The following is a 23,184-nucleotide window of genomic DNA, read 5'->3' as shown; positions in this document are numbered from 1 at the left end:
TTCCCGCGCTATATTACTCATCCCCTTTCCCATCAGAAATTTGGAGCGTTTTTACCAGGAAACAGAAGGTATGCCAACGGTTTGCATTACAAAAATGGACACACAGACCTGGCAGACTGTCTACATGATGCCCTCATTTTGGACAACAAGGTCTCATGACAGTACACTCAACATGACTTTCCATCAAGCACCCTGAGTTTTTAGAAAACAAGCCCAATCCAGCACAAACCCACCAAAGGTGAAAGCAATCACATGGGGCAAAACAACATCTTCCTCCTTTTTTCTTTCGGATTGAACTCAAAAGGACAGGATGCAGCACCTGGCGGGGCAACCAGCTCCCTGGCCATGGCTCAGGGTCATCTCCCAGCATTTCCAGTTCGAGTTCCCAACAGGTTTTAAAGAGAAAAGCTTTTGTTATGAGCCATAAGTCACAACAGACCTGCCCGGAAAGGCACAAAAGCAGCAACAAGGGGCTAAAATGCAGTTTAGGAGAAGGACACACACATTTTTAGGCCTTATGGCTGGTCAGCTCAGGGGTTTGCACACAGTTGAAAGTCAGACGTGCAGCTATGGAAGTTAAAAAAAAGAGCAGAAGAGAACAGAACAGAAGGTTCCCAGGAGAACCCAGCTGCTGACTCCATCCCAACCACCTCTTCCACATACCAAACTCCTCTCCAGCCCCAGCAGACCTTTCGTAGCTCAATTAAACCAAGAAAGTTTACCATGAAAAATCTGATTGAAAGCGTACCACAAACCAGGAATTCTGCAGCTCATGAAGCCCACGAAGCATTTTATCATTCTGGATCAATCCTGAACATACAAGCATTTTGTTGGCATTTTACAAGCAGTAAGTACAACCTTTCATCAGCGTGAACAACATCAGGCTTTTCTTTTCTTTTTTTTTCCTCCTGCTTGTACAAAGATTTTCACTGTGTAAAATAAAAATGCACACAAGCTCGTAAGGAACTGATAACATTTAACAGTCACTGCAAAGCTATTTAATTCAGTCTGAATAGCGTTTCTTCTGGGGGTGTAAAAAGGGATTGAAAGTACTGTGAGCGCTCCACATTTGCATTAATATTTCATGGCACGGCTACCTCACTCCTTTCACAACACACGGCTACATCCATCCTTGCCACAGACCACTGCAGTGAATAATGTCACTGACTGGCGGGGGTTGGAAGGGACCTCTGGAGATCATCCGGTCCAACCCCCTGCCAGAGCAGGTCCACCCAGAGCAGGTTGCACAGGAACGTGTCCAGGTGGGGTTTGAATATCTCCAGAGAAGGAGACTCTACTACCCCCCTGAGCAGCCTGTTTCCAGTGCTCTGCCACCCTCACAGCATTCCTCTTGAGATATCTCAAGTTCTTCCTCATGATTAGATGGAATTTCCTATGTTCAAGTTTGTGCCCATTACCTCTTGTCCTGTCACTGGGCACCACTGAAAAAAGACTGGCGCCATCCCCCTGACACCCACCCTTTAAGTATTTATAAGCATTGATGTGAGACCCCTCAGTATTTTCTCCAGACTAAAAACACCCAAGTCCCTCAGCCTCTCCTCATCAGAGAGGTGCTCTAGTCCCCTAATCATGTCCATGCACGTAGGCTTTGCTTGATCCTCATAAACATGCTCTCACCTCCTCACCACTTCAAGAAAACATCTTTCATTTCCAGGACGAGCAGCTGAGGTGAAAGGGTGATTTCTACCAGTACAACCTACAACAGTCCCCAAGATGCCACAAGGAGACCCACCACCAAGGACGGCCTCAGAGACACCACTGGCACCTCATGCCCAAGGCTTTCAGGGAAGGTGCAAACACTACAAGCTTCCACAAACCCTGTCTCACAGCTCCGCTGTTGCCTGCAAAACAAAAAACGTTGCTGGAAATTGTCCCGGGCCAAAATCCTGGATTTTGATCATCTACTCAGTCAAATCATTAGATCAAGGCCCCCAGGCATTTGATACCCGGTTTCCAAATTAGAGTAACAAGATGATAAGAATAAAAATCCAAACCTACAGGGAAACAGTACAGTCAGAGGCTCTCATGAAATATGGAGTAATGTGTCCAGCTTTGGAGTCCTCAGCACAGGAAAGACATGGACTGCTTGTAATGGGTCCAGAGGAGGCCACAAAGATGATCAGAGGGCTGGAGCAACCTGGTCTAGTGGGAGGTGTCCCTGCCCATTGCAGGAGGGTGGGAACAACATGATCTTTAAAGTCCCTTCCGACTCAAACCATTCTATGATTTTATGTTTACACCATTTATATTTCCGCTTTTTGTTCAGGAGAACGGTTTGGTTCAACTCTGGTGGCTTTCACACAAACGTATAGGGAGACCTCGCTCCACAACCACTCTGTGGGAGCTGAACCCTGTGGCAAAGAGCCCACACTGCTCTCCCACACCAGGGATCGGGACTTCAACTGAAACCAGCACCAACAACATAGAATCATAGAATCATCTAGGTTGGAAAAGACCCTTGGGATCATCGAGTCCAACCATCTACCCTACTCTATAAAGTTCTCTCCTACACCATATCCCCCAACACCACATCTAAACGACTCTTAAACACATTCAGGGATGGTGACTCAACCACCTCCCTGGGCACCCCGTTCCAGTGTCTGATCACTCTCACTGTGAAGAATTTCTTCCTAATGTCCCGTCTAAACCTACCCTGTTGCAGCTTGAACCCATTCCCTCTTGTTCTATCGCTATTTGCTTGTGAGAAGAGACCAGCACCAACCTCTCTACGATGTCCTTTCAAGTAGTTACAGAGAGTGATGAGGTCTCCCCTCAGTCTCCTCTTCCTCAAACTAAACAGTCCCAGCTCCCTCAATCGTTCTTCGTACGATTTATTCTCCAGGCCCTTCACCAGCTTCGTTGCCCTCCTCCGTACCCGCTCCAGCATTCCACACTCTTCCCCATTCAGGGGAGGCAGAAACCTCTATACTCAAATGTGCAACAACCATATAAAAAGCAGGAACAAACCAGGTCTCTTGCAGTAAAAAGTACAGTCTTCAGTCAAATTGTTTTCCATAAAAAGAGGATGAAAAGTTACAGAAAAGTTCCTGAAAGATACACATGCATTGAAATTTAAAAACAAAACAAAACAAAACAAAAAAACCCCAAAAAACACCCAGACAAATCTTTACCAAAGGCATCTCTGCTTGTACGCCTGAGGCAAACCTCTTTTTGGATAATACAGGGTAGCTCATTGATTTTTCATTGCCCTCTGAAATTCTGCAAGCCTCCCACCCTTGTCTGGGCATTCTCCCTTGCCCCCGTGGATGGCACGCACACGCATAGCGGGAAACCAATTTCAACCAAATACTGCTAAGCAGCCTCTGATCTATCTGTGAGATGCCATCGGTCTGCCCTTCAGCTTCCCAAATGCATTGAAATCTTGTACCTCCTCAGGCGATAATTAGGCAGAATAATTCTTTGTGGTCCAACTGTCCAGCCAAAGGATCCCTCAGAAAGATAGCAAAGGATAAAGCGGATTCTCCCAGGGTAATGGAAAACGCAGGCACAAGTAATGGCCAAAGCAGTGACAGGGAGAGGAAATCCACCCCTTTTACATTTCTTTTAAGGAAAGGCATAATTTCCTCAAGATCTTTTATGTGTTTCACTGCTCTGATGCTTCAGCCATTGCAAAAATTCTCAGACAGGGGCTTGAGTCCTCAAGCCACCTCCTGGCACTGCACCCAGAGGATGGGTTTGAACAACCTCCTTTGACAGCACTGGGGGGGCAGCCGTTTTCCTCCTCCACCGCTTTCTCCCCATGCTCCCAGTAAAGCTGTGGTTGTGCGGTGGCCAACCTACATGAAGTGTCTGTGGTACCGGAGAGCATCCCTGGCTGCTGCTGTTTCTCTGACCCCAGACACCACACACAACACCTTTATCTCTGTTTGAGCAGAAGAGAGTTTCAAAGTGGTGCTGGAAACAATAAGAAATGGATCAGAACATAGCAGGCAGCAGGTTTGGGCATCAGTAAAATCATAGAATGGTTTGGGTTGGAAGGGACCTTAAAGATCATCCAGTTCCAACCCCCTGCCCTGGGCAGGGACACCTCCCACCAGACCAGGTTGCTCCAAGCCCCCTCCAACCTGGCCTTGAACCCCTCCAGGGATGGGGCAGCCACAGCTCCTCTCAGCAACCTGGGCCAGGGTCTCACCACCCTCACAGCAATGAAATTCTTCCTAATATTTCATCTAAATCTCCTCTCTTCCAGTAGGTAGAGAACCACACGTTCATGGCGCATATTTCCTGCACGCTTCTCTGCAGATATTTATATCAGTCTCCCGGCCACAGCAATTAAGATGTAATTCAGGGATTGAAAATATAGTTCAGTTGCTTCATTATTTTCTGTGCTGCCTCTTTGACTTGTGTTTGCCTTGTACTGGCTGCAGTGAATCATGCGTTCTTATTGCAATGACATTTCTAATTTCCATCTCTGGTATCTACTAAAATTCATTGATATGTTATTTGATCTTTTTTTTTTTTTTTGGCCTTTCGTTCATTAGGAGCCCAGTGACATGCTTAAATCCTCATTCACATGGTTGGATGAAAGGCCAGAAATAATGAATGCATATTTAAAAAAAAAAAAAAAAAGAGGAAAATTAATATAAAGCAATAGCATAAGCATTGGCATACAAGGAAAGCAAATATACTCATCTTTCATCACTTTTTTTGCATGATACAATAAAAGACGATGCCTTGAAATGAGATATTCTGCAGATGGAAACCGTTTAAAAGCTTTCCAGTATTGATAATTTTAATCTTTCAACATGAGAGAAATACAAATTTAATTTGTGGGTTTCTGATTATTCCCTCTCCGAGGTCAAATTTGTGCATTATGACGTGAAAGCCTCTGCAAAGGGCTGTGCCGGGATTTGCTGGAAGAGGAACATCTCTCGGCAGACAGCTCCCAGGAGCCCTTCTGGTTGGGTCTGCGCAGGACCCACAGCAGCTGGAACACCCGATGATGGGAGCATCTCCATCAGACCCCAGTTCATTCCCAAACTTGTAGTACCCAGTGCCCTCAGGAGGTGCCAGAGCATCAGCATCACATCAGATTCTGCCCGTGTGAACCCCAGAGCAAAAAAGGATTAAGCTCCTACTCAGGTGTCGCAGTCACACTAATATTATTAGTCCAACAGCTATGTCTGTGTTATTCAGACAAAAAAAATATTAAAGGAATTCTATAGTGGTCAGGACAGAGGTTCAGCTCATGCGTATACATCACTCACCCTCTCAAAGCCAGTCTAGAAGCAGCAATGACATGTGAATCTACAGAAATGGGTGCTGCCAGTGCCTGTATTTTAAAGTCTGGACACTCTTGAGGATGGAGAAAGCTGAGTGAGCGCAAGGGATTTCTTTCATACTCTCATGCAATGGAAACTGGAAAACAGGGGATGCTGAAAGACTGAAACGTGGCAATTAGCTAAGGAAGTGCTTTAAGACTCACCAGAAATCACCACCTTCAGTACTCGCTTTTACCACCAATTTTGTATGCACAAAACAGATAGCCCATTGCTATATATCCTTCCTGTGAACTTATGTGTTAATCGCTTCAGTAGAATTAGTTTAAAGAGTTATTTTAAAAATATTTTTCCATATAAAATTCCCCACACACTCTCCTTCCCGGTGTCAGGCAGACTTGGTCACATACCAGCAGTGTAGGGAGAGGGAATGGGAGGGCAGCAGCCTTCTTATCATTCAAGAAGAGCACACAATTATCTCATCCAGACAAAAATAGCACTCCGGGAGAAAGCATCGCTGCCTCCTCATCCCGGCAAGTTTCAATCCAGCTCCTTTAGGACTGCGGTGAACCAGGGGAAAGGCTGAGAACAACAAGGAGCAACGTGAGGAGCAGGTGGTGGTTTCAGCCAGTTCCCCTCCCCATTCCCAGTGCTGTATCTCCATTATCACATATATTTTGCTCTATATAAGTAAGTATATCACACTAGTTGTGTGCACACGTGTGTACATGCCATTTATGAAGAGATAAAGCAAAGCCGTGGCTTCCCAACATTCAAGCCCTAAGGATCTGCACTGCACCAGAAGGTGGCGCACGATGCAATGGCCCAACCGAACAATTACTGGGAGGTAAATAATTACCAACGCTGCATTTCATTCTGCATTCCAGAAATAGGATTTGTGCGGGCAGAAAATGACGAGTGAACTGGGAGCACCAAGCGCAGGGACAGAGCAGCGTGACTGCCATTAACGCTAATTGTCCTGGTGGACAACAGGATGACTATGAGGCAGCAATGTGCCCTTGTGGTCAAGAAGGTCAATGGCATCCTGGGGTGCATCAAGAACAGCGTGGCCAGCAGGTCGAGGAAGGTCATCCTGCCCTGGTGAGGCCGCATCTGGAGTACCGGGTCCATTTCTGGGCTCCCCAGTTCAAGGACAGGGAACTGCTGGAGGGGATACAGCAGAGGGCTACAAAGATGATCAGGAGACTACAACATCTCCCTTATGAGGAAAGACTGAGGGACTTGGGTCTTTTTAGTCTGGAGAAGAGAAGACTGAGGGGGGATCTGATCAATGCCTATAAATACTTCTAGGGTGGGTGTCAGGAGGATGGGGCCAGGCTTTTTTCAGTGGTGCCCAGTGACAGGACAAGAGGTAATGGGCACAAACTTGAACATAGGAAATTCCATCTAAACATGAGGAGGAAGTTCCTTCCTGTGAGGGTGGCAGAGCCCTGGAACAAGCTGCCCAGAAAGGTGGTGGAATCTCTGTCTCTGGAGACATTCCAAACCCCATCTGGACATGTTCCTGTGCAACCGCTCTGGGTGGACCTGCTCTGGCAGGGGGTTGGACCGGATGGATCTCCAGAGGTCCCTTCTAACCCCATATCATGTTGTGATTCTATAATGACAGAGATGGGGAGCAACACAACTACATCCCTTTGCACAACACTCAGCATTTCCATGCACCATTTTTCTCCAGATGGATAAGGGAAATAAGCATCACGATCTCTGAATTGCAGACCCTGCGTTCCCTCTGAATAACACTTCTCTTGCAGACTCGTGATTGCACATGCCACTAGGAGACACACTCGAATGCTGGAGAAGATGAGCAGTTTGATATTTTTGTCATTTGACACATATTATCAGCAGCATTTTGTGTCATCCCAAGCCAGGAAAGCTGTGATGCTCCTTGTTTGCTAAAATAATCTGTCAACATGTTTCAGTCAATCCCACATAGTGAACATTGAAGCTGGGAGGTCCTGTCCCTCCTGACTCCAGGGTTGAGTTGCATCAAAAAGCTTGGGAGACAAGCACAGCCCCAGGAGGGGTTTTGTCAAACAAAGTCTACAGTCTGAGACAGGTATTGATGAGGTCTTTAACGCACAACACCTATGAAAAGGGTACTCTTCACAATGAAATGATTCCTTATTAATAAGGTGAGGGTGGTGAGACCCTGGCCCAGGTTGCCCAGAGATGCTGTGGCTGCCCCATTCCTGGAGGGGTTCAAGGCCAGGTTGGATGGGGCTTTGAGAAACCTGGTCTGGTGGGGGTGTCCCTGCCCAGGGCAGGGGGTGGAACAGGATGATCTAGAGTTAGAATCATAGAATGGTTAGAGTTGGATCTAAGATTAAGCCTGGAATTGAGAGTAAAGATAGATCTTTCTTTGAACTCTTCCTTACTGACATGAGAAGATTAGGATGTCATCCTGAGCGTTCCTTGCTAACACCATCCTGATGATGTCCACAGCCAGCTCAGAGCAGTTGACAACACCACAAACTTCCTTGTAGTAATGGAGACAATGCACAGCTAAAGCACTTGCTGCAGCCATGTGCCATGAGACCCATCAGGGAAGCAGAAACCATACCAGTAACCCATAAAAAATTCAAATGAGATTTGAACCTGGAAGTGAAAGAGTTAGGAAACCGTCACAGCGGCTAAGCAGAGACCCAAGACCACTACGACCCCGCAAATATTACACATAATAGACATGGACTTAGTATGTGTCACACAAATAGAATACCCTCTGGCGGATCTAACCAATCTTGTGCAAAAGGGATGGTTTCTGGAAATAGAGCTGCAAGCAGAGATTTAAGCAGATCTCTGAGCAAAAGAAACTGTTGTTTCCCCTAAACCCCCAGATCAATCTCTTAATCCTGGAGTTTCTCAACAAGCAGTGTTCTCTGCACAGTGTATGTCCCTTATATACCAGGCAATAAAGTTTTAACATATCTGTGCACTAAAATCTGTTTGATGAACATTTTTCATCCCGACTTCCAAATTAATTTCAGAAAACTTTTAATATAAACCTGAATTTTCACTCCACCTTCTTTTACTCAAGCTGCACAGCCTGCCCTTGTGTCCATAAGTATCCCTGAAGCAAGAAGAATACAAAAGTACATTTTCAATGAAGCTATTAGTACTTTTTTTTTTTTTGTTAAAAATTTGGTAGATTGTCCTTCAGGAATGGGCAGAAAAGCTTTCTTGTAGGAGGTCTGCTTCTTTAAACCAAAATACTTAATTTATACCATAAGTTTCCTTCCTTATAAAAGGAGAAAGTGTCCTCCATAAGTTAAGCAAAAATTTTGCTAAGCATCAAGTACAAAAGCTTTTTCTTCAAAGAGAAAAGATGAGATGTAGTTTAAAGAGATACTTCCAGAGAGAGAGAAAAAAAAAAGAGTTCAAGTCGAGGATGAATACAGCTTGGATATACGAGGCAGTTTCTTCTCTTGGTGGCTCAGCAAGGATGGAAACCTCCCTCCTGAGAATATGCTGCCACAGGGACCGAGCGCATTTGTTTCTATCTGATGTGAGAGACAAGGATCTTCAGCCAAAGCCGGGAGAGCAAAAAACTATTTTCTTCGCCACATAAAATAAGGACAGAAAGTTGCCTTCTAAAGAAGAGATTGTTACCAGTCTATTCACCGCAGTCCTATCCCTCCAGAAAGCAAAAAGGAGATCTTTCTGAAAGAAACTAGCAAAGAAAACCAAGAAGGTGAGTTGCAAAGTGTTGGAAGGAGGCTCTGTGCCTGCCCAGGAACAGGCTTGGACTGGACTCCTCGTTCTTTCTAAGAGGAGCTGTAGAAGAAATGAAAACTTTGGCAACACTGAACCACTGGGGTTTTTTTCTCCACCTTTTTTTTTTACATTCAAGTATTTTGACACCAGACCAAAACGGACTGCTATTTTTCAAAGGTTTGACTTAGATCTGCTTATGTTAAAGGAGCAGAAACTGTAGCCTAGTTTAGCATTATCCACAATAGCTTTAAACAAAACAGGTACGGTCCCACTACCATCACCCGCCGAAGCACCAGCAAAATTCCCTCTCCTCATGGTGGGTCACGACTAAATGAACTTTGATGGAAATGTGGCACCTGAAGGACTCTCCTGGAGCTTTTGGAGATTTAGTCATCCAGGAGGCACGTCTGATGTGACCCAAGTAAGACCAGCCCATGGGGACACAGTTACATACCTGACTTGAACTGCTCATTCTTCATTAAGCAGAGGATTTACCCCCCTGTCTATCTTCAAAATGATTGCATGTGTTTGGTTTAAATCCATAGCTGTGCTCCTTACCCATAAACGCAGTTGTAAAATGTCCGGGGTTTTGTTTAACTTTTTAGAGAAGAAAAAAATACTATACCCTCAAGCAGCATATAATTCACACTAAGAGCCAGGTAGTTTTTAGAAAGTGGTTAATCAGAATTACACCTGAATGCACAAAAATAATACCGAGTAACCTTTAGGTCTGTATTGAACTTGCAGAGATGAAGGAATAAGATGCACATATCCATGACCACTAATATTATTTACTTCCAAATACCAAATGAACGTGTCCATCTGGAACCTGGCAAGGGTACAGCAAAGGGCTACGAAGATGATTGGGGGGGACTAGAACATCTCTCATGAGGAAAGGTTGAGGGATGGGGCCAGTCTTTTTCCAGTGGTGCCCAGGGACAGGACAAGAGGAAATGGGCACAAAATGGAATATAGGAAATTCCATCTAAACATGAGGAGGAACTTCCTTCCTGTGAGGGTGGCAGAGCCCTGGAAGAGGCTGCCCAGAGAGGTGGTGGAGTCTCCTTCTCTGGAGACATTCCAAACCCTGCCTAGACACGTTCCTGTGCAACTGCTCTGGGTGGACCTGCTCTGGCAGGGGGTTGGACTGGATGATCTCCAGAGGTTCCTTCCAACCCCTGCCATTCTGTGATGTGTGAGCTGAGACCCGGCATCCACCCTTCGCAGATGGTCCCAAACAGAACGAGTGGTGGGTGAGAGACAGGGATGGAGATTGACACAGGAGTGCAGCTCACTGTCATTTCCCAACCACACCATGGGCAAGACCCAAAACACCCTGATCATGGCAGGCACCAGTCACTGGTGTCCACTCACAGGTTTCTGTAAATGCTCTACAGCCACCTAAGAGCTCTAGTTTGGATCTTCTTTACAGAAGATGCATCAAGTACCTCTTGAACCCCTAAGACCAAGCAGTCAGAAGATTTGGTCAAAGTTATCTGAGATCATGAGAAATTAATAATGATATTTTGAGACTTCTTTCACAGATAAGCCACCTGACACGTGCAGATCCATAAGAAGCATCTGGCAACCTCTGATGAAGCCTTTCTGCAAAAACAAAACTAATGGCACTTTCGAGACTGCAGAAAGTCCATAAAAACAATGTAACCACCCCCTCTCCTCTCACACAGCCCAACTCTCTGGCTCGTTCACCACTTATATCTGGCTAACTAATTATTGCAGTAGCAAACGCAGCTCCAAGTGCTGCTGAACACCAGAGCTAACTGGAAAATGAAAAACAGGAAATTACCGGAGAATGAGATTTCCCACCCAAGTGTTGATATTAAAATTTCCCAACCAGCCAGCAAGTCGATAAAGGAGATTAATGAAGAAACAAAGATTTTTTTTCTGTGGGCTTTTTTTTCAACAATTCATTTTCAAGCTACACAGATATAGTGCCTTTTCAAATTTTAAATTAGAGGCTGAAGACTTAAACTAACCCTTAGGAAGTGCTCTTGATCCAAAACTAATGTGGAACACAACTTTAATATTGTTTTCTCTCTTTAGCTTTACAAGTCAAGATGCTTATAAAAGTGATTTCTCACCCATATAGTATTTGAGAAATATAAACATGTCACTTCTTTCCTTAACCACATTTGAGGGTTTCATCAAAAAATGAAAACCATTTATTTCTTGCTGTAGTGATAAAGTGTTGCTTTCAAAAGGGAATATCACCTGATTTCCACAGGTTTGTTTTTGACAGTTGCCTAAATCTGTAAGAAAACTGTCTTTCCCTTTGTAATTTTACTAAATATGTGTTCACTAAAAAAAACCAAAACTTGTTTTGATAGAAAATGTCGGCTAAGTACTCATGATCCTTATGGTTCCTTTTGGGGTCTTTGAGCAAAAGCATCTCATGGGCTCATATTCAAGAAAATATACCCACCCCCAATACTCCTGTTCAACACTGCCCAGAGTTCTTGACATGGAACACACAACATATGAACTATAAAGTAAATATTCAACAAACGCAAAACCAAACCAGAAAATTTCAACTAAGAAAAGACAAAATTATTTTAACCTGCTTGGAAATTTTGACAGGAACATTTCCATTTCCAATACTTTGATTTCTTACCAGCTTTTCTTTGGGGTACAGGTTTGGGTTTTTTCCTATTTTTTTCACAGCCAGATCCAATCTTTGCTGGCACCTTAAGCTTACTGCAGCAATACTGTCTGCCTGCAAATATTTGACCATTAACATATGAAAAACCCAGTGAAATATCTGCCTGTATATGAAAGGAAATCACCCAGGATTTAATCGCAGCTGGAACCTGAAGTTTGTATTTTCCAGAAAGACATCATCTGTATTTGAGGCATATTAAGAAGCATCATATGATGTAAAAACCAAAATTAAATCCTTAATAAATCCCAGACAGCAAATCCAAGAACACACATTAATAGCTAAACTAAATATGATACAAGGAAAGAAACATAATTCAGGAGGAAGTCTCAATGAAATTCAAGAAAAATCAAAATTTCCAAATACTCTTTCTCAACCCTTCCTGTTCAGACCACGTCACATCCCAGCCCTGAGACTGCTCTTCCTGCAAACATCAGTTTCACAGCCATGGCTAAAGTTAAGAATTAAGGAGAATCTGATACATGGATGCTGGGGTAAGAGAGAAGTGCTTAAATGGCATCCATGAGACATAAATGTTTGCACGACTGGCCACGCTGAGCCCCGAGAACTGCCTGGACCAGGTGTCCTGCTCACTCCTCCCTCCAAACATCCATCCAGGCCCATCACCAACACTGGATGCTCAGAACTTCTTTTTGCATGATGTGCTTATAATCAGGCATTAAGGTTGCCTCTTCATTTATTGGACTCCAACGTGTTAATGAGCAATTAATTACTAATTCGGTTATTGTTCATAAAGGATTTACAAATTTGGCACTGGTATGTTACAGCTCGTTAAGCACATCCTGAAGCGAAATGCACACAGGAGGCAAGAAAATCCCCCAAAAGGCAGCTGTCCCTCTCCACCAATCCCACAAAAATTGTCACCACTTGGGTCTCTGAGTTAACATATATCCTGAGATTCACCTGACAGACAGAGGGTACCTTTTGGGAAACACGAGCCCAATGCTTATATAGTCATAAGGCCGTCAGGCTTCTCTTTGAGGCACTCAGGAGACTAAAGGGCTAACAGTTCTAGCTATTTTTTAACTATTATGTGGCACATAAACATATTTGTTTACACAACACTACTTGCATTAGAACAGTCTCCAAATGTATATACAAAGACTTTCTATCTTTGGAGCATCTCAAACAGATTTTGAACAGTTTTTCTCAATCTGAAGCATACACAAAACCACAGTTTGAGGCGTTCGGGTCTTCTCACTTTCCAACAGCTGAGTCCAGTCACACCATTTATGGAGCCAGATACAAGGTTTACCATTAAACCTACAACAACAAACTATCTGATGACAAGCCAGAGCTGTGCTTTGCCTCACCAGCCCGTTCACTGACACTGGAGTCTATGCAAGTCAGAATGGGATTTATTTACTTTTTTTAATTCCATTTTGTGCATTTATTGCAGTACGGTGTTTTCAATTGTTTCCTCTTTTTCTGTCAATACTTCATATATTTTTTCACTGCCCAACATTTCAAGTGCAGCTTCAGAACTGCGTATCACAGGATCATGAAGAGATTGCCATTTAAAAAAAAAAAAAGAAAAAGCAGCAATTAAAGCAAAATAGCAAAAACCATCTGTAGTTGTTCCCATATCAGTTTTGAGAGCAAGCGCAGACAAAAGTACAAGAGATCCATGTACTAGATCTTCACCCTACAGCAAGATCCAGACAAGCCTTCCTCCAATATCTAAGCAGGCTGAGTTCTACCTGAGTTTCATCTTTCTCACCACATTATCGTGATTTTGTTAAAAGACATTTCCATACATGAGCAGCCCCACCTGACTTCATTGAGGGCCTCCACAAGTCTTCTGGCCATAAACACTCCCAAAAACTGCAGAACCTGCCCTAAAGTACTGTTAAAAACTGGGCTTCACAAAGAGCTGGTCATGTCTTTGTAACACCAGATATTACAAGAAATTAAAAAAAAGTGTAGTAAGAACTTCCCAAGAGGCTTACTTACAGTACACGTCCACTCGTATGGACTTTATGGCTGGCGAACCCAAGCCGTTCTCAGCCTTGCAGTAGTAGCGTCCCCCTTGGTGTCGCTGGATGTTGGATATCCTCAGTGTTTCATTGAAGACACTTGAATCTTGAAATCTGTCAGAGGCACTTCCTGCTGTTTTGGTCCACCTGATCTGAGCAAGCACCAAAAAAGATTGTTACTTTAAGTCTGTAAAAGCAAGCAGAGTATAGATCTCTTAATCAAACCAAGAACGCATGGTGGCCACGATTTTATGTTGGAGGAACTTCTCCAGAAAACTGAATAGCTCACATTTACAATCAAACACCCTGGAGACCCTCAATAGCGATCTTGTGTTTATCACCCTCTCTTAAAAATAGCTGATTACTTTTGATGGAAACACCCCATAAAAAAATAAATGCCACCAGCAGAGATATGGAGAACAACTCAAGTCAACCAGTGACACACACCTGGAACAGCTGCAGAAAAGTTCCCCATGAACAGCAACAAGCAGAGCTCACCAGAAAAGGTGTCATTTATGGCAATTACAGCTTCCTTTACTCCGGTAATTATTTTCTAAAAGTGAAGACATTTAAAGGGAACTTTTTAATTCCAAACCCACAAAAATGCCAGTAACAGCCCACTACAACCAGCAGCTGCACAGAGGTGGATACACAGATTGCTAATACCCACGCTTGGTGACCCAAGTCCTTGCCTGCATGATCCTGTGGACTAAGTTATCTCATAAAATGCATCAGACCTCCAGAGACTCCCCAGGTACCTCCTCATCTTTCAGTTCACAGAGATTCAATGACCCAGACAAACAACATTCAGTTCCAGACCAAAACTGGTTGTCTTTTTTTTAAACAGTAGATTTTTCTTGCCTATAGAGGCCACAAATGGGATTCTTGCATAAAGAGGAGTTTACATCTCTTCTGAAGCTTCTCAAAGCAGTTTCTTCTCAACCCCATCCACTAATTCTATGCCAGGATGAAGACCAAAAATTCTGCAGTCATGGATATGCCTGAGGGACAGGGTGCCATCCAGAAGGACCTCTACAGGCTCAAGAAGTAGGCCTGTGTGAAGCTCTTGACGTTCAACAAGGCCAAGTGCAGGGTCCTGCACCTCAGCTGGGGCAACCCCTGGTATCCATACAGGCTGGGTGGAGAATGGATTGAGAGTAGTCCTGAGGAGAAGAACTTGGGGGTGTTGGTGGACGAAAAGCTCAAAGTGAGCTCACAGCCCAGAAAGCCCCCCGCACCCTGGGCTGCATCCCCAGCAGCGTGGCCAGCAGGGTGAGGAAGGAGGTTCTGCCCCTCTGCTCCGCTCTGGGGAGAACCCCCCCAGTGCTGCCTCCAGCTCTGGGGCCACCAACAGCAGAAGGACATGGAGCTGTTGGAGCAGGTCCAGAGGAGGCCACGGAGATACTGGGTGGGCTGGAGCCCCTCTGCTGTGAGGACAGGCTGAGAGAGTTGGGGGGGTTCAACCTGGAGAAGAGAAGGCTCCGGGGAGACCTTATTGTGGCCTTTCGGTACTTAAAGGAGGCTTATAAGAAAGATGGGGACAAACTTTGATGGCAGGCCTGTTGTGACAGGACCAGACTTAATGGTTTTAAATTAAAAGAGGGTAGATTTAGACTAAATATAAGGAAGAATTTTTTTTTGGAATGATGGTGGTGAAACAGGAACAGAAACACTGGCCCAGGTTGCCCAGACAGGTGGGAGATGCTCCATCGCTGGAAACATTCATGGTCAGGTTGGACAGGGCTCTGAGCAACCTGATCTAGTTGAAGATGTCCCTGCAGGGAGTTGGACTAGATGCCCTGTAAATGTCCCTTCCAACCCAAACCATTCTATGATTCTATAATAAAAATGAGATTGACACAAGATAAAATAATAAATATTTGGCTATGGTCCCCAAAGATTGTCCAAAGGTAGTCAGCAAAACCATGATTTAAAGAACACCATTTAGACACTGATCCATTGGGACCTGCTGGGCAGACTGTCTACAAGAAACCTGGAGCTGCTATTGGCTTGCTTTAGACAAGGTGTTGCAGCCTTGGCAGCTGAAGCAGACCATGCCTGGACCAGTGTTGAGTGCCTGTCTCCATGCCCAGCCAAGGATACGCTGTGCTTCCAGCCTTCCAGGAAGGTCCCATGGCTGAGCCATGCAGCTCTTGGTGGACGCCAAGGTGGCCCTAAGGCTGCCTTGGCTGGAGGCAGATCTTTCAGGGTGCAGAAACACTTGGGTTGCACCATACTCGGTCCTGACCCAGAACTGGGGTCTGGATCCTCATAACCTACACGAGAGCATGGGGTTGGTAAGGGTCAGCCTTCCTCTCACTGGGAGCTTCTCCTGGACAGGAGGGATCTTCTACACAAGGCACTGAACTGAAAAATTCATGACCAGCTGTAGCTCATGTAAATTCTCCTCCGCTTGAAATGAGAGCAGGTGTGGGCTTCAGAGGCTGAAATTATAGCAAACCATACTTAAAAAAAAAAAAAAAAAAAAATTCATCTCTCTCTGGCTTGTTTAATTCATAAGCCTGAGTGGCTCTGCCCTCCTGCCAGGTGACCTCCACAACCCTCACACCGTTGTGCTGCTCTGGGATAAAGCAAATATACGCCAAACTCCCCATCTACGGCATTCGGTCTGCGTGTGAGAGAGACGCTATTAGCGCTGCTATATTTACCAGTCTCAATCTGTCTGTACTTCTATTCTAAACTCTTGGCTCCGGGGCTTTTAGAATCATCCATATAAATGTGCTGCAGGATAATTTTGGAAGAGGCGCTCAGCTTCTACATGCTGCAGGATACAATTTCATCACATACGATTTCAAATGCTTGAAAAGTGTTTTAAAATAGTATTTAAGATGTTCACTGAACCTCTTGTGTGGTTTATTTCCCTTTATGCAATCAGAATTGTAAAAGCAGCTCTGCTTGGGTTTTAACTGGAAAAAAAAAATTAAGAGCATCTTTAGCATTTACTTCTCTCTTCGTCCTTTTCCTCTCCCACAAAAAGTTTCCAGTGGAATGCAGTCTGCCCTATCAAGAGAACACGTAACTTAAATAACGTGTTTTAAGTACTATCAGCATCTATGTAACTGGTAACGTTACATAACTTATACAAAAAAATTAGAGCAAAGCTTAATTAGACACTGTGAGAACCGGGACCTAACAGATACCATCAGAGTTTTATCATTTTATGAATGCAAAAGCCTTCCCCCTCCACTGCATCTTAACATTAATGTATATCTACTCTTTATGATACGGAATTTTAACAGGGTCCTGTTTGGCTGTAAACAGAAGTGGACTTTTCCGCTTTAAAAAAAAAATAAATATACTTGTATGTTTTAGAGGCAAGAAGGGTAATTTTAACAAATAAAATAGTTTTGTAGTGTATGTAGAGATCCCTGAAGAATGAAAGGAATACTGTCGAGCAGATTCTCTCTTATAAGACATCCTCCAGGAATGCCACGGGTCTGATTTAACTTCAGTTCATTATTTACCCCAGCTTTAACCCAACATACACACATCCCCACGCTGAGCAATAGCGCATCGAAATTTACGGAAAGCACCAGGAAGAAAGCTGTCTCTCGAACACTATGCTAATGCAGTGATCCTTTAAAGGCCTCGACACAAGAAAGCCAGATGTCTGAGAGACCTCTTCAGAGAGTCTGCAGTGGTTTAACCTCCTGCAAGCTCCCGTCCACGCTTTGGGGTGACCTCTAATGGTGATGAAGAGGCTGAGACCATCAAATCCATCCTTAGAGATGGAGCATTTCACGGCTCTAAGCGTCCAAACCCTCACCAGTGCTTCACACAGTGACCTTCAGAGCAACCACGGCTGCAGCACTGACATCATCCCAACATTTCCAAGGTGGGGAGTGGAGGCAAAAGGGGCCACGGGCTCATGGGACAGTGTGGCAGGTATCTCTTTCAGAGCCCAAAGCAGCATCCATGCTTCTTTAAGGAAGAGGATTCAGAAAGCCTCTTGACTACTACCTTTAAAAAAATCCTACCATTAGACTGTATATTCACATAGTTCAGATACTCCAGTATTTTCAAATAACTTGGCACAAAAAAGTTGCTCACCCAGAAGGGATTCAGAGAATGAATGGTTAAAGGTCGTTAGTGTAGATTTAGTACAGCTTGGCAAAGAACAGAGCTCGGAGCCCAGGAGCCCAGCATTCCAAGATAAGGAGCTGGCCTTGTGTATAAGACAGCAGGAACAGCCTGCATGCTAAGGAGGAACCCAATTGTCTGGGTGAAGTGTCCATCTGGTCGGGACCAGTTTCGTGGTTTGGGGTCCAGCCAGCCCAGCATTCTAAGCCAAAGGTAAAAGGACACGGTGAAGAAGACTACGAGCCTTCCTCCAGAAGAGCCCGGCCCATGATCACCAGACAACAGTAGGCATGCAGCAAGGGGAGGAGACTTATGATAATGAGTTCCTAGAAAGAATTAGAATAGTAATGCCTTTTCTTAGAATTAATTATAATAACCCAGCCCACATTAATGAATATGTATGATTTTTATCATAAATAGACACTTGTTTTACAATCCGGTGCGCACGTTTGGAGGAGCAATCCCCCTTGCACCCAGTGCTGCAATAAACATACCTGCTTCATAACTCTCCGCGAGTTGTAGAGTCTGTTTCTGCGCCTCAGAAGCGTTTTATCAGTGTTTGCTCTTCATAATCTGCTTTTTTTTTTGTTTGAAACCTCCCAGTTCCTAGTGCAGAAGCAGCACCGCGTGCTCCGCGCCTCTACTCGGGCAGCGGGGATAACACGGGAAGTAAATAAATTCTGTTTTGCCCAGAAGTCAAAGCCATTCTTGCTCGTAATGCAAAATTTTAATTAAAAAGTTTTGTCCACACATCACGCCGTACACATATCGGAGTAATAAATGTTAATCCATTACGCAGATATGCACTTTCTGGCTTTTAAGGATGGAATTTTCCAAAGGGCTCACTGTTACTCCGATGCACATTTGGGGATCCCACCCATCTACTGTCACTGCTCTGCCACAGGATTATGGTCTGTCTTTATAAAAGCCTTCTTTTCTTTTCTGTTTCCTTTTCTTTTTATCTTGCCAAAGATGCGGAAGTAAAAAAAAATGATTTATGAAAAATTCAATTAAAAATTATTCTGATTTATGAACAAGTCAATTAAAAATTATTCAACTTTTTAAAATTAGTATGTTATGACCCATGACCCATCTAAACCATACCATGACCTACGTACTTGTCTGATTTGTATATGCCCATAAGTTCTCTAACCATCAATATCTTCGATAGTATTTTATTGGCTTAAGCAGATGCCCTGAGACACACAGTCATATTTCACCCTACAGCTTCAGTTTTCTTAGCGAGCGTTCCTGCAACTTCAGTAGGAGTCATAGAATTTACGTTTTTAGACTAAAAATGCAGATTATAAATAAAAAAAAACACCTCCCAGAATATTTTGCCTAACTTTTCCCAGCATAAACAAAGTACTCATGCCCAAAATGAAAGCAACAGAATAAGAAAAATATTTAATTTTGATGCTGTAAAAATAAAACACTTTGGTTTTAAATACTGTCTTTCTCAAAGACAAAAAACATTAAAATATCTTTACTCTGAATACATTTCGCTTGGTTAAAAACAATAACCACCACCAACCACCCCCACCAAAAACCCAAGCATTTTTCAATGGAAACTTTTCTTTCTTCCATTGAAATAGTTGGTGGAAAATAAGGTTCTGACAACATTTTTCTCATACCATGACACTGAAATCTGCCTAATGCAGCAACTGCAAGTAAATACGTTCCTTAAAATATACCCAGTGCCGGGGCTGGGGGTTGGTGGCACGTCCCACTGCCACTGATTGCGGTCACTGCCCTCTGACATCGCTGGGAGAGCAAGGATGAGGAGGAACCTCCTGATCACGGCTATAATCCCCAAATCCCTGCCTCAGATTAAATCCTCCTTTGTACGCAAACAGACATTAAAAAATGTCTTTTCACAACTTTACTGGGATATGCTGGAACGTTTCTTCAGGCCTAGATACATCAGAGGCTTTGGGAAAAGCCATCTTAAGGACACCCACCACTCCTCCTCCCAAATAAAAGGAAAACAATGCCTTGAACTTATATTTCCATGAGATCATTTTTGTTTTCAGGAAAGCAAAGGCTGGGGTAGCAGCTACTGAAGGCAAGAAGCATTTGCCGCCTTCATGGTAAACACAGAGGACATACTACATGAAAGGCCCTTTTTGGGCCAGAAAAGAGAAATTGACTTCTGCTCCTTTAGTTAAGGAAATTATCGGAAGCATGTTTGAGCTTATGCATCAAACTTGACCTCTTCGTTCCATTCAGAAGGGATACGACCACGCTGCAGACCTCAACACCCTGTGAGATACACCCAATCTAATTTTAAATGGGCCAGACTGGGCTCTAGCCACAGCCACGAGGAGATCTCCAGATGCTGCGAACCAGATCACACAAGGAGCTACACCATACCTTTAAAACTTCTCTACAACTTGGCTCCAGTTCACATCTGAAGTTCCATTACCCCCTTCCTACCCTCTGATTTGAAAAATCATAGAATCATAAATAAATTGAAAGGATCCCAAAATACCCTAAAAGAACACCAAAAAAAAAGACAGAAAGAACCAAAAGAACCAGGAGAGCACACTGCATCCAAGTTTTAATTGCCTGACACCAGGAGAGACCACTCATACCTATATGCAATAAGTCAAGTGGAGCATACTTTGACCCAAAATAGCCTTTTTTTTCCCCACCAATCTCCCCTTCCCATCCTGCAGTCACAGAGCCAAATGGCTGTAAGGCAGTTGTAAACCACCATCACAGGACTGGCAGGGATGGATTCCACACCAGACTTACACGGGCACAGGTTCACAGCAGAGAGCAAGATGTTCAACTCCAAGCGTTCTGCACAACGTCCTTGGCACCAAGACCATCACCAGGTGATTCCAACAGCTCCTCGTCTGAACAGGTCCCCTCTCACTTGCATCCAGGCAAACACTCCTGCAGGGCCTTTTGATGACTCAGGGGATAGTCACATCGAATGTACACCTCCAAGGGTTTCTAAATATCCTTCCCCTGGTCACCTGAACCAAACCACAGCCACTCCTGCACCGTGCCCACCAGAGAGGAGATACAGCACTGATCTGAAACATCACCACTCTGCATGATGCTGCCTTGCACTTACTTTTAGGATGACACATTGCATCTCCCGTGTGTTCATCAGGTCATCCTCACCACACACACAAGGAAAGCATTCACACATCTAAATTACACCATTAGCCACCTCTAGAGATAAATATAATGGGAGGGGGGTGACGTTGCATTTCTCTGGAGGTATTCAGATATGGTTTAGTGATGGTTTTTGTCAGTGTTAGGTTGATGGTTGGGCTCACTGATCTGAAAGGTCCCTTCCAACCTGGGCGATTCTATGATCTGTAGTAAACCAGAGGCAGCGTGATGCAGCACGCCCGATGAGACGGAGGGTACAAAACATCTGTCGTTATTGGGATGGATATGGCTACAGGCCACCGATATGCAACAGTGGTACGAGAAATTCTCTTCCTATTTATTTCATACAAGAACATCTGAACGCTAGACTTGAAAATGGCTTCAGGTAAAAAGCACTGTTCATTGTTCAAAAAAAATCCTTACGTAAAGTATCAGAGTGGCAAAGGAGCCAACGCAAAGCAAGTCCAAAATGATGATCCCCTGTCTTGGACAGAGCTAAGAAGGCTGTTATCAGCACAAAACAAATGCAGAACTGCAGAGTGTTTGGTTTCCAAACATATTTCCTCAAGCTTGCAGCAGCCAAGATGCAATCACCTCAGAAGATTGGGTTTCCTGGCTCCGCACCTGGACTGCTCACACTTCACAGAAACACCAGGGAGAAAACGGAGCATTGTGCCCGCTGTCCCCACACAACTGATGCTGTTGCCCTTATGGGACAACTCGTGTGCTTCTGTTCACGCACATATTAATGCCTCAGCAGGCTGGCATGCAAAAGCACAATTTTTTACTCATTTAACTAAAAGCAGTCTGTCACAGTAACTGTTAAGATGCAGGACATGATCAGTTCTGATTCGGTGCCAGAGATCACAGAGAAATTGCTATTTTCCAGCTTGATTGCTATAACACATAGGAAAAAAAAAAAAGACTTCTTTTTATTCTCTAACAGAGGAAAAATTGTGGTTATTAATGACAGAGAAAATCAGCATTAAAACCACAAAGTTACAAGCAATCAAGTCCTGTCAGAAGAACTTTAGTGTTTTGTTCATAGTTCACTTTAGCCCAAAACATACCAGTCATAGCAACGCCGTGGCTGAAGTCTGCGGATGAAGGTCGGAGCCTCGTTGACTCCAAAAGGGTAAAATGCAATAAATGAAAAGGGTCAAGAAGAATAACTGAAGACCTCAACATCTGATAAAGAGAGAAAAACTATATCTAAGCTGACTATTCCTTCATCTCTGAACTCCCTGCACTTGTACAAGACAGATGATTCCTATTTTATACCTAAACCCAAGTCACTCAGGAGTTACCCAATCCCCACCAGTGCAGCTTAGCATCCCAAAGCCAGGAGTTTTGTATGAACTGACATTCTGTGCACACAAATCGTAGAATCATACAATGGTTTGGGTTGGAAGGAACCTTAAAGATCATCCAGTTTCAACCCCCTGCCCTGGGCAGGGACACCTCCCACCAGACCAGGTTGCTCAAAGCCCCCTCCAACCTGGCCTTGAACCCCTCCAGGGATGGGGGAGCCACAGCTTCTCTGGGCAACCTGGGCCAGGGTCTCACCACCCTCACAGCAAAGAATTTCTTCCCAAGATCTCATCTCAATCTCCCCTCTTCCAGTTTGAAGCCATTACCCCTTGTTCTGTCACCACATGACTTCTCCTGGATACACTAGGCAAATTGCACCTTCTCCCAAAGTCACAGTACTTCCAACTCCTCATTGTGTCAGGAAACTTTTATGGAAACCATGGGAAACATGACCACACCGTCCCACCACCTCAGGCCACGCAACTTGAATGTCATACACAGCAGGGCAATGGTCGATGACATTGCATCATGTCAGATGTTTGCATCTGCAAACAGCAGATATGCCCCAAACAAAGAAAATACCTTTTTTTTTTTTGTCGTTTTGGTCTTTCACATAATTTCTCCATTTAACTTTCAGAGAGGTTTTCTTCCATGAAAACTACATTTTCAAACACAATTTCTCCAGTGCTACAATTTCAAGGCAGCAAAGGTTACTTCACTGTTCTTAAATTTAAAAGGCTCGTGTCTCAGTTGTTCCCCCCAGACTTGCACATGGTGTCATCAAAACTCTTGGAAATTAGGCACCACACAAGTCTAAGTTGTCTGAATTGCAAGAGTTATGAATTTGGCTTTGAAATTGCAGAGTAAGGACTTCTTAAGCTCAAAGACTTAAAACCTAAAGATTACCTAGATATAAGTGAAGAAATTTTAAGTGATCACTGAACAATTTAAGAGAAAATTAATGAGTGAATCC

The 23,184-nt window shown here is 44.0% G+C and overlaps 1 protein-coding gene across 1 annotated transcript in view; it reads right to left on the bottom strand.

Annotated features, from left to right (window-relative positions):
- The window catches only part of MDGA2 (MAM domain containing glycosylphosphatidylinositol anchor 2), a 361,261-nt gene that overhangs the window by 198,040 nt on the left and 140,037 nt on the right, over positions 1-23,184 (bottom strand). Inside the window, exon 5 of the mRNA XM_074149599.1 lies at positions 13,648-13,822. Within this exon, the coding sequence (XP_074005700.1) occupies positions 13,648-13,822 (175 nt within the window). The remainder of the gene's footprint in view (positions 1-13,647; positions 13,823-23,184) is intronic.

The sequence above is a fragment of the Numenius arquata genome, chromosome 6, assembly GCF_964106895.1.
Source record: "Numenius arquata chromosome 6, bNumArq3.hap1.1, whole genome shotgun sequence".
NCBI classification, from domain to species: domain Eukaryota; kingdom Metazoa; phylum Chordata; class Aves; order Charadriiformes; family Scolopacidae; genus Numenius; species Numenius arquata.
Note: the sequence above shows the minus strand (reverse complement) of the source record. Positions and strands in the feature narration are given on the sequence as shown.